Below are 17,244 nucleotides of genomic sequence, written 5' to 3' on the forward strand. Positions count from 1 at the left end.
AAGGACCAGTCAGAAATTAAGCATACACTAACTGAAATAAAGAATAATTTATAGGGATTCAATAGTAGAGGAGAGGATTCTGAGAACCAAATCAACGATTTTGAATATGAGGAAGCAAAAAACAGCTGATCAGCAGAGCAGAAAGAAAAACAAATAAAAAAATATGAAGATAGTGTAAGGAGCCTCTGGGACAACTTTAAATGTACCAACATTAGCATTGTGGGGATGCCAGAAGGAGAAGCACCCATGTCTGGGAGAAAGCTGTCCCTGAGTTCTTACTCTGATGCCAGATAATGCAGTTCCTCCCCATGTGTCTCCCTCTATTCCTGGATCCCCCAAGCTGCTGACCCAAAGCTGGAGCTCAGAGGGAGCGGGTCCATGTAAGTTCATTTGCCGGCCCTTTAAGAGGAACTGCCTGGGTCTACAGCAGCCTCCGTGTCCCTCAGGCACAATAACTGCTGGTTTTTATAGCCTGAAGTTATGGGGGCTCCTCTTCTCAACCCTGGAACCCTGAGCTGGGCGTCTGGTATGGGACCCCCTGCTCCTCACGGGAGGCCTCTGCAGCTAAGAGATCCCTCCCAATTTAAAAAAATGCCACACATGGGTGTCTGACCAGCATATTTCAGAATCTCTGCCCCTCCTACCAGTCTCAGTGTGCTTTCTTCTTCACTTCTCTAGTTGTAGCACTTCCATTCAGCCAGATTTCAGGTGGTTTTGAATGATAGCTGTTCTGTATTTTAGTTGTAATTTTGATGTGGTTGTGGGAGGCAGCATCTGCATTTACCTATGCCACCATCTTGGTTCTCCTCTCTTTGCTTCAAATTTGACCACATGATGTGCTTTTCATGTTTGGCAGCTTTTGAAGACAATGATTAGATGATCAATTTTATTTCTGTACTAAGTATATTAATAAATACATTACATTTTAAAAAGGAATCAGTCACAAAAATGATAAAATTTTCAAATGAATTTATCTTTTTAAAAACCATGTTGTCATTGATTTTAGAGAGTGGAAGGGAAAGCGAGGGAAGGAGGGAGAGCAAGATATTGAAAACCTATTTGAGGAAATAATGACAGAAAACTTCCTCTACCTGTTGAAAGAAATAGACTTACAAGTCCAGGAAGTGCAGAGAGTCAAACAAGAGGGGAGAAAAAGGAAGAAGAAGGAAGGAAAAATGGGAAGAAGATAAAAAATATGTACAATAAAATGGCAATAAATACATATCTATTGACACTTGAATCTAAACATCAAACGAACAAGGAATCTAATAAACAAAATAAACTAGAAAAAATAGAATAGAAAAAAATAGAATAGAATAGAATAGAACCAGAGGCATGAAAACATGGAACAGGTGATGACTCTCAGAGGGAAGAGGGTAGGGGTGTTGGGAAAAGATCAACCAAAGAACTTATATGCAAATATTACCTATGGACACAGATATTAAGGTGGTGAAGACTTGGAGCGGGGTAGGAACTGGGTGGAGGGGGGCAACAGGGGAGATATCTGTAATACTCTGAAAAATAAAGATTTTTTTTAAAGATATGCCAAAAAAAGAAGTTTGAAGTAGAGTTTAATTCATTTTGTCAGTCTAATCTTACGAATAACTAATCTTTGCAAATAGCATCCTGTTAAAAAAGAATAATTATGTGATTTTAAGGATTAATAATTTTAGAACAAACAATTCTTTATCTTATATTTAAAGTTAATACAAAACCATTTCTAGCTTATATGAAATGTTTCATATGACTAGTTTCTATGAAACTTGCATAAATGTTTCTCTGCCTACTAAATCCTAGCAAGTTTCCCAGGATTTTCAGGTAGTTTGGGGATTTTTTAGTTGGAAGGCAGAGGAGTTAATGATTGAAGGACATATCTTGTGACAGTTGAATGCTGTTCTTTTCTAATGAATTGCACTTACTACTTCCACATCTGCTCTATGATTGGTCCATCTAGATTTCTCCTTCCAGAATCATGCTAGTCAACCTATTTAGATAAACTTGCATAACGCATTGTTGACATGACTGATAATTGCATTTCATTTTTAAATTTCATTAAGTTTTTAGGCTATTTTTATGGCAGAGTTAAAGCTGAAAATAGACAATGTTATCTAGTATAGTGTGTCTTAGTACTTCATTTCTCTTTCAAATCTTAAAGGCTTTTTAGAGGATAATAATCTTTTCTATAGGCCTCCTCTCTTGCTGTTGATCTGTATTCTTCATGGGAGATATAAGGCCCATAATTGAGCTCTTTTCATTGTAACAGCAAAATTGGCCTTAAGTGTTACAGTTCTATAAGGTAGCTGTCTGCTGTTGGTTTAGGATTTCAGGCAGGTATGTGTGTTCCAGAATAACCGTGATTCTGGCAAATAGCCTGCCCTCATTGGAAATGTAATCAGTACCTGGCGCAGAAATACAGAAAGTCCTGCTGGAACTGTTACAGTTCTACTTTGTTTGGATTTTCATTGTGAGCTCTTGTTTCTTGGATATCTAGGAACCTTTTAAAAAACCGTATATAGCCTAGATGGTGTGGCTTGTGTTGTGCAGTAGTTAAAGCATCAGCCTGTGCACCAAAGGATCTCGGGTTTGTTTCCCAGTTAAGGGCACGTACCTGGGTTGCAGATTCCATCCCTAGCCCTGTTCAAGGTGCATGCAGGAGGCAACCAATTGATGTGTCTCTCTCATATCAATGTTTCTCTCTTACTCTCTCCCTCTCCCTTCCACTCTCTCTAAAAACCAATGGAGCCCTAGCTAGTTTGGCTCAGGGGATAGAGCGTTGGCCTGCGGACTGAAGGGTCCCAGGTTCGATTCTGGTCAAGGGCATGTACCTGGGTTGCGGGCACATCCCCAGTAGGGGGTGTGCAGGAGGCAGCTGATCGATGTTTCTATCTCATCGATGTTTCTAACTCTCTATCTCTCTCTATCTCCCTTCCTCTCTGTAAAAAATCAGTAAAATATATTTTTTTAAAAAACGATGGAAAAAATATCCTCAAGTGAGGATTAATAAAAAAAAAAGAAAGAAAAGATAGATAAGGTGGACTTTATAAAAACTAAAAATTTATATAATATCAAAAGATTCTGCTCAGAGTGAAAAGGCAACCCAGGAAATGGGAGGGAGAAAGTATTTGAAAATCACATATCTGATAAGAAATTGATATCTGGAATTTACCTTTTTAACCATTTTTAAGTGTACAGTTCAGTGGTATTAAGTTCATTCACATTGTTGAGCATCCATTCCAAAATTTTTTCATCTTCGTCAACTGAAATCCTGTACCCATTAAACACTAACTCCCTATTTTCCTCTGCCCCCAGCCCCTGGCAACCAAAATTCAACCTTCTGTTTCTATGAATTTGATGACTCTGTAAATGGGATGACGCAGTATTGTCCTTTTGTAACAAGCTTATTTCATTTAGCATAATGTCCTCAAGGTTCATCCCATGTTATAGCATGTGTCAGAATGTCCTTGTTATAGCTGAATAATATTCCATCTTATGTGTGAAACAAAATGTACCCACATTTTGTTTATCCATTTAGTTGTTGATAGATACCCAAGTTGCTTCCACCTTTTTTTTTAATAATTAAATCTTTATTGTTCAGATTATTACAGTTGTTTCTCTTTTTTCCCCCCATAGCTCCCCTCCACCTGGTTCCCACCCCGCCCTCTTCCCTCACCCCCCCCACTGTCCTCATCCATAGGTGTACGATTTTTGTCCAGTCTCTTCCCACATCCCCCCCACCCATTTCCCCCCCAAGAATATAGTCCACTCCCTTTCTATGCCCCTGATTCTATTATAATCACCAGTTTATTCTGTTCATCAGATTATTTATTCACTTAATTTTTAGATTCACTTGTTGATAGATGTGTATTTGTTGTTCATAATTTGTATCTTTACCTTTTTCTTCTTCTTCCTCTTCTTAAAGGATACCTTTCAGCATTTCATATAATACTGGTTTGGTGGTGATGAACTCCTTTAGCTTTTCCTTATCTGTGAAGCTCTTTATCTGACCTTCAATTCTGAATGATAGCTTTACTGGGTAAAGTAATCTTGGTTGTAGGTTCTTGGCGTTCATCACCTTGAATATTTCTTGCCACTCCCTTCTGGCCTGCAAAATTTCTGTTGAGAAATCAGCTGACAGTTGTATGGGTACTCCCTTGTAGGTAACTGACTGTCTTTCTCTTGCTGCTTTTAAGATTCTCTCTTTGTCTTTTGCTCTTGGCATTTTAATTATGATGTGTCTTGGTGTGGTCCTCTTTGGATTCCTTTTGTTTGGGGTTCTCTGTGCTTCCTGGACTTGTAAGTCTATTTCTTTCAGCAGGTAGGGGAAGTTTTCTGCCATTATTTCTTCAAATAGGTTTTCAATATCTTGCTCTCTCTCTTCTTCTGGCACCCCTATAATTCGGATGTTGGTACGCTTGAAGCTGTCCCAGAGGCTCCTTACATTATCTTCGTATTTTTGGATTCTTTTTTCGTTTTGCTTTTCCGGTTGGGTGTTTTTTGCTTCTTCTTATTTCAAATCTTTGTCTTGATTCTTGCGATCCTCTAGTCTGCTGTTGGAACTCTGCATAATATCCTTTATTTCAGTCAGTGTATGCTCAATTTCTAGTTGGTCCTTTTTCATACCCTCGATGGTCTCACTAGATTTCTTGAGGATCTCACTACATTTATTGGCGGTCTCACCCGTCTTTTTGAGGGTCTTACTAAATTTGTTGGCGGTTTCTAGAATGTTCATGAAAAACCTTAAAAGTGTGGTTTTAAACTGTATATCCAATAGTTTGCTTTCCTCCATTTCTGTCATTTGTGTCCTGTTTCTTTTTCTGCACATTTTGGCTGCTTCCCTGTGTTGATAGAGTGGCTTTCTGTGCTAGATGTCCTATAGGGCCCAGTGGCTCAGCCTCCCCAATTACCTGAGGTGGACAGTCTTGATGCACCCCCTTGTGGGCTTTTGTGCACAGTCTTGTAGTTAAGCCTTGATTGTTGTAGGTATCACTGGAAGGAATTGACCTCCAGGCCAATTGGCTGTGAGAATCAGCTGTGTCTACAGTGGGAGAACTTCTGTGCTGGAGACACCCTTCTGGGGCAAGACTTGCTTTGGTGGGGATTTGGTGCTCACTGAGTCTGCCCCCTGAGTGTGTCCCTTATGGTCTGAGGAGTTGTAATCTGGATGGTCCCACTCTAACCACTGGGTACACTGGCTTTTGGATCTAAGGAGGTGCTAATTTAGCCTCTGCCTGAGGCTACCCAACAGGAGCTAAGAAGAGATCTGCAGATTCCCCTTCCTTTTTGGGGGTTTGGAGGTGCCCAGATGAGGCCCAGCTGTGAAGCAATGCAAGCTGCTGTGGGGCCTTGGCCTTCTCTTGGAAGTTCTGGGTCTGTCTGGCCCAGCTGCAGTTTGTTAGGTAATTTTCAGATTGCAAAGGGCCAGGGCATTCATATGCAAAAGCCTCTGCACACAGCTTGGGTGGGGCGGGGTCTCAGGGAATCAACAGGGCGGAGCAAGCAGCTATGGCTGATCCTCAGCCCTGCCTTAAGGGGCCCCAGGTCTCAGTGTCCCGGTAATTGTTGCAAGCACCTCTGAGGGAAAGCTGTCCTCAAGTTCCGAGTTCTGCCCGCTGCCAGACAGTCCAGTTTCTCCCCGTATGAGTCCTGGATCCCCAGAGACTTCCCGGAACTGGAGTTCAGAGCAGTCGGGAGTTTGTGACTCCCTCCCGATTCAAAAAGACAGCCGTGTACTCAGGTGCCAGCCCCTTTCCACGCGCTCGAGCCTCCGTACCTCTGCACTTTACTTCCGCACCTCCTCTGAGCCTCAGTGTTCTTTTCTCTTTCCTTCTAGTTGTAGAATTTCCACTCAACCAGCCTTCCTGTAGTTCTGGATGATGTCCATTTTGTCTTTTCGTTGTATTTTTGAAGTTGTGGGAGGCAGCAATTTCCGGTGTTTACCTATGCCGCCATCTTGGTGTTTTTTGTGTTTTTTTTGCTGCTTCCACCTTTTGACTTTTGGGGATAATGCCAGTATGAATATGGGTGTACAAAAATCAGTTTGAGCCTGTCCAGCGTGACTTAGTAATTGAGCGTCAAACTATGAACCAGGAGGTCTCGGTTCGATTACCTGTCAGGTAACATGCCTGGGTTGCAGGCTCAATCCCCAAGTGGGGGGTGTGCAAGAGGCAGCCAATCAGTGATTCTCTCATGATTGATGTTTCTATCTCTCTCTTCCTCTCACTTCCTCTCTGAAATCAATAAAAATATATTTTTTAAAAATCAATTTGAGTCCTGACATTTTTGTGTAACTATCCAGAAGTGGGATTGTTGTATCATATGGTAATTCAATGTTTAATTTTTTGAGAAATTGCCATACTCTTTTCCATAGTAGCTCTACCATTTTGCAGTATTGCACAAGGATTCCAGTTTCTTCATATCCTCACCAATACATGTTGTTTTCTGTGGTTTTGATAATAGCCATCCTAATGAGTATTCAGGTATATCTTTTAGGGTAGTGTTTGATTTTCTTATTACCTAATTGCCTGGTGTACTGTCAATACAGAATAATTAACCAGCCAATTCTTGAAGTTTGTTATAGAGCAAAGTGTGATAATTAGCTACTTTATCTCTGGGGTCTTTAGAAACTCTATTTTTGAAAACTTGATCACCATATTGTTTACATATTTTAATTGCATGTATAATCTAATTTTCTTAAGTATAAAGCTAAACATATATAAACAATTTTTATGCAGCATTATTCATAATATTGAAAACTGAAAGCAATTCATGTGTGTGTACATACATTTATACAGAGGAGTACTATTGCCATTAAAAATAATATACAAAAATAAATAAATAATATACAGCCCTGGTCGAGTGTTTCTGTTGGAGCATCATCCCATGCACCAAAGGGTTGTGGGTTTCATCCCCAGTTGGGGAGTGTATGGGAGGCAACCAATCAATGTTTCTCTCTCACATCAATGTTCCCCTCTCTCCCTCTCTCTAAAATTAATAAAAGCCCTAGCCCATTTGGCTCAGTTGATAGAGCATCAGCTTGCAGACTGAAGGGTTTTGGGTTCAATTCTGGTCAAAGGCACATACCTTGGTTGCAGGCTCAACCCGGGAGGCAACCCATTGATGTGTGTCTCTCTCTGTCTCTCCTTCTTTCTTCCACTCTCTAAAAATTAAAAATCAATGGAAAAATATCCTCGGGTGAGGATTAACCATAAATAAAGAAATTGATGGATAGATAGATAAAATTAATAAAAACATATCCTTATGGGAGGATTTTTAAAAATAATATACAGTTTTACTTCCTGTCATGAAAAGATATCATTCTCACATTGTTGAATTTAAAGACACATTTACAGAACAGCAAATGGAGCATGATCTCACTTATTAAAAAAATTTTTTAGTCTATTTTGTATATATAAGTAAATATTTGGAAGGACATTCACCAAAATGTTAATAGTGCTTCTCTGTAAAGGAATAGGGGCTCATATTATTTTTAGTTTCTTCCTAATTTTTGTGTTTTTTGAAATTTTCTTCCTGAGCATATATTATTTTTCTAAAAATAATAAAACTTTATTAGCCCAAGTTCATAATAAAAAAAGCAGGAAATACATGCTGGTAGTTAATTAAAAGATTTGACATCTGGTTTCCTAGGATAATACATTTCAGGAGAACACTTGATGATGAGGGGGAGCTATCCTTGAATGATGGCTCATACAGAGTATTTTTTATTTAAATATCTATGGAAAGAATTATATGTAATTCGGTTTCATCTTCTCCCTAGCTATGATTTCAGAGAGAAATTGTGGTAAGAAAATGCTATCATATGTAGATATCATCTCTAAATTATTAAGTGATCTTATGGATGAAAAAAGTGAAGAGATAAAGAAGTACAAATTGGTAGTTACAGAATAGTTACCAGGATGTAAAGTACAGCATAGACAATATAGCCCATAATATTGTAATAACTATGTATGGTGTCAGATTGGTGTGAGATATATTGGGATCACTTGGTAACTTGTATAATGTTTGATCACTGGGTTGTAATATAATAATGTATGTCAACTATAATTGAAAAATAAAAAATTATTTAAAGTAAAAAAAAAAAAAGTTAATAAATAAATATTAAGTGATCTTAACTCTGGTTTGTGTTGAAAACCTAAGAATAGAAAAATTCCACTTGTCTAAATCTGATATATCTTTTTTTGGGTTTCAGGAACCAATAAAATCACGTGCTCCACAGCTTCATTTAGAGTACAGGTTTTATAAACAGCTTGGCAGTGCAGGTAAGTGAAGGCTGTTTTCTCTATTTACTAAAATATAGATTACTGGAAGCCCTAAAATATGCACATTTTCTTAACTTTACTCTCATACCAGACACATATCTCCTCTGCTTGCTAGGTAAATAAATAAGCATAGATAGGTAAATAAACATAGTTAAAAAGCTACTTGCTCTTTGGCTCTTGGAGGAGCAGTTGAGTTGATTGGGGATCTGTGATGCTGTTACTGTACCTGTAAACCAACCTTTGAAAGCTTTCACCCACTTGAAATATACCTGGTATGGAGTTTTGCTTTTTGGCAGTTTACTTATTCTCTTTCCATCTCTTTATGTATACCAACAGAAAAGAAGAGTGGTTGCTAATTTACAAGCTATATTTTACCATATTGAGACTATATGTCCATTTTAAAGACATACTATAAAATCCATGTTCTGAAATACCATAACACTATCATTTTATTCATTTTTCTCATTAATTTGGAAGACCTATCTAAATAATTGTAATAACCTATGATCTTTGAGGATTTAAAAAATTTAAGATTATAATTTTTTAAACATGCCTAAAAGCTCTAATTTTTTTTTAACCTAAAAGCTCTAATTTTAAAAATATCTTCCTGGTTTCCAGAAAAGTATCTTGACTTAGCAAATGTTACCAACCTTAAGGAGGTTGTACCTATAGGATACTTCTCACAGAAGATTAAATCCTTCAGTGCTGGGATTCAGCATTGCTTGATATTAGTAGACATTCCTTTGCTTTGTGCTTTCCTCAGTGTGACAGTTTTATGTGAATGACTGAATGGTTTCTATTTCAAGTATCACTGTTGAAGGTACTATTGAAGGAATTTGAGTTACACTTCCTTAGAATATAGAGAATTCTATAAGAGCCTCTTGGTGTTATTAAAGTTGTTTTATACTCTGACCATGCAATAATCAGCCATAGTCATAACCAAAGCAAACGAGGATAGGCATTTGTCTTTCATTGAACCTAACAAGCATTCTTGCTCACAGTAGCCTCTTAGTATATACTATTTGTTCATTGATGGTATCCTTAAATATGGAGTGTGCCTGGCATAGGATTTAAGATTGCCAACTGAGTGCATAGAACTAAACTTTAAAGTTGGCTGTAACTTTCACCATGATATTTATCACAACTCACTTATGATAAACATATTTGTACATTTTTCAAAAATTTCGGGCACAGGTGAAAACATGATAGATTCAGCCTAACTTAGAAGTTTGAGTGGGCCTAAGGAAAATGATGAGGCCAGTTTGCAGAGGGATGAATCAGATCAGGCCAATGTTCCCTTTTCAATATGGAGCCCCAAAATCTAATGAACCTGTTAATAGGGATGACATCTGTGCTGCCGGGTTCATACTATCCCCAAATACAAGAGAGCATTGCAGCCTTAGCCGGTTTGGCTCAGGGGATAGAGCGTCAGCCTGCGAACCAAAGGGTTCCGGGTTCGATTCTGGTCAAGGGCACATACCTTGGTGGCAAGCTCCTCCCAGGCCCAGGCCCTGGTGGGGGTTGGTGCAGGAGGCAACCAATGCGTTTCTCTCTGTCTTTCCCTCTCTCTTCCACTCTCCCTAAAAATCAATGGAAAAAGATCCTCGAGTGAGGATTACCAAAAAAAAAAAAAAGAGAGAGAGAGAGAGAGAGCATTGCAGATTCTTGATCTTTTGGCATTCTACATGCACTGAAAATATTATTAAACTAGAAGCCCGGTGCACAGATTTGTGTACCAGTGGGGTCCCTCAGCCTGGCCTGCAGGATCGGGCTGAAACCAGCTTTGTGACATCCCCCAAGGGGTCCTGGATTGTGAGAGGGTGCATGCTAGGCCGAGGGACCCCACTGGTGCATGATTGGGGCTGGGGAGGGATGCGGGAGGGCTCCACAGCATGTCCGACTCGTCTCACTCAGTCCCGATCAGCCAGACCCCACCAGCAAGCTAACCTACCAGTTGGAGCGTCTGCCCCCTGCTGGTCAGTGCACATATTAGCGACTGGTTGACCGGTTGCATGTCTTCCCCTGGTGGTCAGTGCACGTCACAGCGAGCAGTTGAACGGCCTTAGCATATCATTAGCATATTATGCTTTGATTGGTTGAACGGCCAACCAGATGACCGGACACTTAGCATATTAGGCTTTTATTATATAGGACTAGAGGCCCGGTGCACGAAATTTGTGCATGGGGAGGCAGGGGTCCCTCAGCCCAGCCTGCACCCTCTCCAATCTGGGACCCCTCGGGGAACATCTGACTGCTGGTTTAGGCAGGATTGGGCCTAAACTGGCAGTCAGACATCCCTCTCACAATCCGGGACCACTGGCTCCTAACTGCTCACCTGCCTGCCTGCCTGATCACCCCTAACTGCCTCTGCCTCGGCCCCTGCCACTGTGGCTTTGTTCGGAAGGACGTCTGGAAGGATGTCCATTGTAATTAGCATATTACCCTTTTATTAGTATAGATAGGTAGATCATTGGATGGAGGGAGTCGATGGGAAAAAAGGGGGACATCTGTAATACTTTAAACAATAAAGATAACTTTGTTTTAAATTTTTAAAAAATTGCCTTTCATCTCTAGCTGGTTAGGCTCAGTGGATAAAGCATCGACCTGCAGACTGAAGGGTCCCAGGTTCGATTGCAGTCAAGGGCACATGCCCGGGTTGTGGGCTCGATCCCCAGTAAGGGGCGTGCAGGAGGCAGCCAATCAATGATTCTCATCATTGATGTTTCAACCTCTCTCCCTCTCCCTTCCTCTGTGAAATCAATCTTACTGCATAAAACAGCTTACTACTTCACAATTTGCTATTTAGTTCCTATAAGAAGGTGTTTAGAAAGAAAGGGAACAAGGTATTGCATAACTTTGTTATCATTGGTTGAACTTATGCCTGAAATTGTAAACACACAGCTCAAAGAAATGGGGACAGAAACCAGTTGCTTGGTGATGGAGGAAGGTAAGAGAAAGACCATAAAGCCATTGCTGCTGTTGAGTGGTAGAGGGGGCAGTGTATAACAGTTGTTACAAATGCCTCTGAGCTGATAACAGAGGGCTCAACAGCGCTCCATGGAAATAGAAAAGGCAAAATTTTGGCCCAAATTTGAAGAACCTCCAATGCTCTGGGATTTCCAACAATGAATTACCTTAAAGAGCAATAAATTCTATGGCTAGGAGTAGTCAAACAGAGATGGATGACCAATTGTTAAGAAGCAATTTTTTAAAATATATTTTTATTTGTTTCAGAGAGGAAGGAAGAGGGAGAGAGAGATATAAACATCAATGATTAGAAGCACTGATCTGCTGCCTCCTGCACAACCCCTAGTGGGGATCAAGCCTACAACCCAGGCATGTGCCCTGATGGGGAATCAAACCTTGACCTCCTGGTTCATAGGTTGGCACTCAACCACTGAGCCATGCCAGGCAGACTGTAAGAAGCAACTCTTGCCCTGCAGCAGTGGCTTTATGGTCTTACTCTTTATGGTCTTTCTCTTACCTTCCTCCATCACCAAGCAACTGGTTTCTGTCCCCATTTCTTTGAGCTGTGTGTTAACGTTTTCAAGCATAAGTTCAACAACTGATAGTAAAGTGATGCAATACCTTGTTCCCTTTCTTTCTGAACCCCTTCTTTAGGAACTAAAAAGCAAATTGTGAACCGAAGTAAGCTGTTTTATGTAATAAGATTGATTTCCTGTCTCTTAGAGGGAGGGCAGTTTCCAGGCAGAAGTTGAACAGTTATTCATTCTGGATGTTGTGAGGCCAATTTGTGCACTGGGTAAAAAGTTAGACTACATTACCTTTTTTTGTTAATCCTCATCCAAGGATATTTTTCTATTATTTTTAATTTTTAGAGAGAGTGGAAGGGAGGAGGAGAGACAGAGAGAGAGACACATCGATTGTTTGCCTTCCACATATGCCCAGACCAGGGCATTGAGCCTGCAACCGAGGTATTTGTCCTTGACTGGAATCAACCTGGGACCCTTCAGTCTGAGGGCCAACACTCTATCCAGTGGCCAAACTGACTAGGGCCTAGAATACATGACTTTTAAAGACCTATTTGAACTCTAAGATTGTATTAAAAAAACTTTTTAAAAAATATATTTTTTTATTTCAGAGGGGAAGGAAGAGGGAGAGATAGAAACATCAATGATGAGAATCATTGATTGGCCGCCTCCTGCATGCCTCTTACTGGGGATTTAGTCTGCAACTTGAGCATGTGCCCTTGACTGGAATCAAACCCAGGACCTTTCAGTCCACAGGCCAACGCTCTAGTCACTGAACCAAACCGACAAGCGTAGTAAAAACTCTTAAAAGCCCTAGCCGGTTTGGCTCAGTGGACAGAGTGTCAGCCTGTGGACTGAAGGGTCCTGGGTTCGATTCTGGTCAAGGGCACATGCCTGGGTTGTGGTCTCAGTCCCCAGTAGGGGGCCTGCAGGAGGCAGCGGATCAGTGATTCTCTCTCATCATTGATGCTTCTATCTCTCTCTCCTCCCTTCCTCTCTGAAATAAATATACATTTTTTAAAAAAAAAGAAAACTAAAAAACCCCAAAAAACTCTTAAAGACTACATATTACTCTATAAGAAACATCATGACACAGATATATATTATACCTGATACCTTCCTCAGTTTCAGAAAATATAAACTTATTTTTTTAGAATTTAATTATATTATAAATATAACCCAGGCAAAATGGACATCCAATGAGCCATGAATCAAAATGGGGACATTATCTAGTGTTTCCCATCATTGGCTGGCTGGGGGCAAGGTAGGTTTTTATTTGCAAATTATGGTTTGAACATGGGATTACTGGAGAATTTCTAAATTTATTATGAGAAAAACTTTTAAATGTGACTCTATATGTAATTGACTATGAGAAATGTTATTTTTCCCTGATTATTGGAAAGTCAAAGTTTTAGATGTTCTCTGTTTCTAAACCAAATACATTCTTCAGTTCTGCTTCATTCCTTCTTACATCATTGTGTTTTGATTTTTCAAGGTACAATAGACTTTGGCATTGGACATAATTATGCTTTTCAGATGTAGTTTCTATAGGTTGTTCTGAGTACACAAGATTAGGAGTCAGGGACTTAAATATTGACTCTGGATTCCCTGGAACTTGCCTGCCCTGCTGGTAGCTTTGGTATTGGTTTGGTACAATGATCCAGCTTCACAAGAAAGAACAGCAGTATTTCATTTTGGTAATTAAAGCTTTAAGCCTTGGAATCAGCAGAAGAAAGCACCCTGTGAGTTGTAACCATCTTTCTTATTTTTCTTATCATTTTCTTCAGTCATCAGTGTTGTGTTAATTGTATGATAGTCACCATGGTAAGTCTCAAACTTACTTTCCTGTTATGGGAATGTTTTTATGCTCTCAGAGTCCTTTTACTTAAGAGAGTATATACATAGTCAACTTAACATTTTCCCAGCTCACAGCTGTTTTATCCCATACTAGAGGCCCGGTGCACAAAATTCGTCCATGGGTAAGGTCCCTAGACCTGGCCAGCAATCAGGGCCGATCGGGGCTTTCCAGCTGCCGACCAGGGCCTCCCTTCCTTGGCTGCTGGCTGCTGGCCAGGGCCTGCCTTCATTCTGTGCCACCCCCTGGTGGTGAGCGCACGTCATAGCGAGCAATCGGTCTCCTGGTTGAACTCCCGTAGGGAAAATTTGCATATTAGGCATACACACACACTCACACACACACTAGTGGCCTGGTGCACGAAATTCGTGCACATTAAAAGGGGGATTAATTAGAGGAAATATTTTAATATTGCTATTTGCCCTTTCTCTATAATGGAAGTGTCAGAGATGAAAGAAAATTAGTAAAATGTATATGAAAATCTTCCTTCTGTCAGAGTTTGGGACGCACCACGGGACCCAGGATCAAGTCCCCGCCCACCCACATGTGCCTCAAAATCACACGAGATCCAGATCCGGCCAGGCCCCCCCCCCCCCACATTGGGCTAGATCCAGACCTGGCCGAGCCCACCCTTGTTTAGTCCCACCGGGTGGGGGGACGTACCTCAGGTCCCCTGGCCCAGCACTGGGGGGGGGGGGGGGGCGCGGCCTGAGGTCCCCCAGGCCGGGGTGGGGGGGGGTGCCTTGAGGTCCCCTGTCAAGCCCCGCCAGGCAGGGGGCGCAGCCTCAGGTCCCCTGGCCCAGTGCCGTGATGGGGGCGCAGCCTTAGGTCCCTTGTCAAGCCCCGCTGGGAGGGGACGCAGCCTCAGGTCCCCTGTCAAGCCCCGCTGGGAGGGGACGAAGCCTCAGGTCCCCTGTCAAGCCCCGCTGGGAAGGGGGCACAGCCTCAGGTCCCCCGTCAAGCCCTGCTGGGCAAGGGGCATGGCCTGAGGTCCCCTGGCCCGGGGCAAGGGGAGCAGCCTGAGGTCCCCCTTCAAGCCCCGCTGGGCGAGGGGTGCAGCCTGAGGTCCCCTGTCAAGCCCTGCCAGGTGGGGGGAATGACCTGAGGTCCCTTGTCAAGCCCTGCTGGGTGGGGGGCACGGCCTGAGGTCCCCCAGCCTGGCACCAGGGTAGGGTGTATGGCCTGAGGTCCCCCATCAAGCCCTGCTGGGTGTGGGGCGTGGCCTGAGGTCCCCCGGCCTGGCGCCAGGGTTTGGGGGCACAGCCTGAGGTCCCCTGTCAAGCCCTGCCAGGTGGGGGGCGTGGCCTGAGGTCCCCTGTCTACCCCAATGGGTTGGGGAGGCGCAGCAGCCTCAGGTCCCTGCTGATTGCTCTTTAAGGCTCGTATGGGAACTCGGCCTCCACTGTGGGTGCAGCCATCTTTGTGGTGGAGTGATGGTCAATTTGCATATTCCCGCTTTATTATATAGGACTTATGGCTCGGTGCACAAAATTCGTGCATGGAGGGGGGGGGGTTCCCTCAGAACAGCCTGCACCCTCTCCAATTGGGGACCCCTTGGGGGATGTTGGACATCCCTCTCGCAATCTGGGACCGCTGGCTCCTAACTGGTCACCTGCCTGCCTGCCTGATTGCCCCTAACTGCCTCTGCCTGCCTGCCTGATCACCCCTAACTGCCTCTGCCTGCCTGCCTGATCACCCCTAACTGCCTCTGCCTGCCTGCCTGATCACCCCTAACTGCCCTCTCCTGCTGGCCTGACCTCACCCCCAATGGCCCTCCCCTGCCAGCCTGATCTCACCCCCAATGGCCCTCCCCTACTGGCCTGATCTCACCCCCAACTGCCTCTGCCTGCCTGATAATCCCTAACTGCTCTCCCCTGCTGGCCTGGTTGCACCCAACTGCCCTCCCCTGCCGGCCTGATCTTGCCCCCATCAGCCCTCCCCTGCCGGCCTGATCTTGCCCCCAACTGCCCGCCCCTGCAGGTCCGGTTTCCCCAACTGCCCTCCCCTGCTGGCCTGATCTCGCCCCCATCAGTCCTCCCCTGCCAGCCAATTCTTGCCCCCCAACGGCCCTCCTCTGCCAGCCTGATCTTACCTCTAACTGCCCTCCCCTGCCAGCCTGATCTTGCCCTCAACAGCCCTCCTTTGCTGGCCTGATCTCGCCTCCAACTGCCCTCCTCTACTGGCCAATTTGGTTTTGCTTGGTCGGTTTCTATGCCAGTCAGCATCAAAAGCTCCACCTCCTAGGCAGCCATTGGCTCCTCACAGCACCCAGATTTGGTTCTGATTGGTTGGTTCCTATGCCAGTCAGCGTCAAAAGCTCTGCCTCCTAGACAGCCATTGGTTCTTCACAGCACTCACATTTGGTTCTGATTGGTTGGTTCCTATGTTATTCAGTGTTTCTGGGCCTATCAACGGGGCCTGATCAGGAAGGTGGGGCTCATCAGCTGCTGGCCAGGCACAGATAGGAAGAGAGAGGCAAGTGCTGATCTATAGCTGCCACAGAGGCTCTAGATCAGTCCCTGCTTCTCTCTTCAGGCCTCTCTCCGGGCATGATTTGCAGCCTCCTCAGCAGTAAGTACTAGGTCACCTCGCCTGCAGCCGCAGTGCTGGGTCGCCACAGCAACCCAGTGCTGACTGCAGGACTTCCGGTTGGTCTGCCTCCGGTTGTAACTGGTCATTACAGACCCAGGGTTTTTATATATTAGGATAGCTACTACTCACTTTGCTTGTATCCTAACACACAGGAACAGGATTGATGGATGACAGGTTTGCAGCAGAGATAGGCAAAACCAGTGGGCTAAACACAACAGGAAGCCTAAACACAAGACAGTATGAGCAGGAAGGTTCCTAGCTAAACATGAGCTGGCCACGTGATAATGGCCTAGTATAATATATGTTTGGTAATTAAATAAAAGATAAATAAATAGAACCAAGTATGCAGCAGAAATGACAGAAGGGAGGGAGAGGAAATGAATTAGAAAGGACAGAAACAAATGAAAGAGAATGGAGATAGGCAAATGGCAAGAAAATAGGACTCTAGATATAGAAATGAGAATGCAAGTAGATAAAATATGGTGGAGGCCTCTGATTTAGGAAGAAGGAGCTATACAATTGCCTTCTATTATTTTTCTCAGAAATAACTATTTCTTAAGAACAGTAATTTTGAACAGTAGCTCTGACATTTTTAATAAATAACCTACTTTAGTACTTTGACTAAAAATTCCCACCACTTCACTTAGCATTTGGACCAGGCCGACTATAATATAAATGGACACTGCGATAATCTCTTTGCTTCTGCACCCTTCTTAATTATATTGAGAGATCCTAATAGTAGTGGAGGAACTCATCTTGCTCTGGTTAAACATTTAATTCCATTTCTACGTAGCAACCTGCCTGGGAAAAATTCTCAAGGGCTATAGGAATAAATAGCTGATCTAACCCTGAGCTGCCATGTCCTGGCTATCCAGCAGCTATTCTAATCTGCTAATGACCATTCTGCTTTGGCTCTCTTACAAAGGATATGTTAGTCCTCAAATAAAAAAAAAAGACAGCAAGATACTTATTGAAATTTCATAATGTAACAAAGCCCAGGCAAAATCTCATTGAACAGAGAATGCAAGTG

The 17,244-nt window shown here is 42.9% G+C and overlaps 1 protein-coding gene across 6 annotated transcripts in view; it reads left to right on the forward strand.

Annotated features, from left to right (window-relative positions):
• CSNK1G1 (casein kinase 1 gamma 1) overlaps nt 1-17,244 on the forward strand; it is a 164,318-nt gene that overhangs the window by 67,764 nt on the left and 79,310 nt on the right. For all 6 annotated transcript variants that reach the window (XR_011472207.1, XM_070421106.1, XM_070421148.1 and 3 more), the window contains exon 4: nt 8,207-8,276. Coding sequence is in view for 5 of the 6 variants with exons in the window: in XM_070421106.1 (XP_070277207.1) it covers nt 8,207-8,276 (70 nt within the window). In the remaining variant the exon portion in view is untranslated. The remainder of the gene's footprint in view (nt 1-8,206; nt 8,277-17,244) is intronic.

Source organism: Myotis yumanensis, unplaced genomic scaffold (genome assembly GCF_028538775.1).
Source record: "Myotis yumanensis isolate MYYU_CA2020_CCGP unplaced genomic scaffold, mMyoYum1.0.hap1 SCAF_1, whole genome shotgun sequence".
Taxonomy (NCBI): domain Eukaryota; kingdom Metazoa; phylum Chordata; class Mammalia; order Chiroptera; family Vespertilionidae; genus Myotis; species Myotis yumanensis.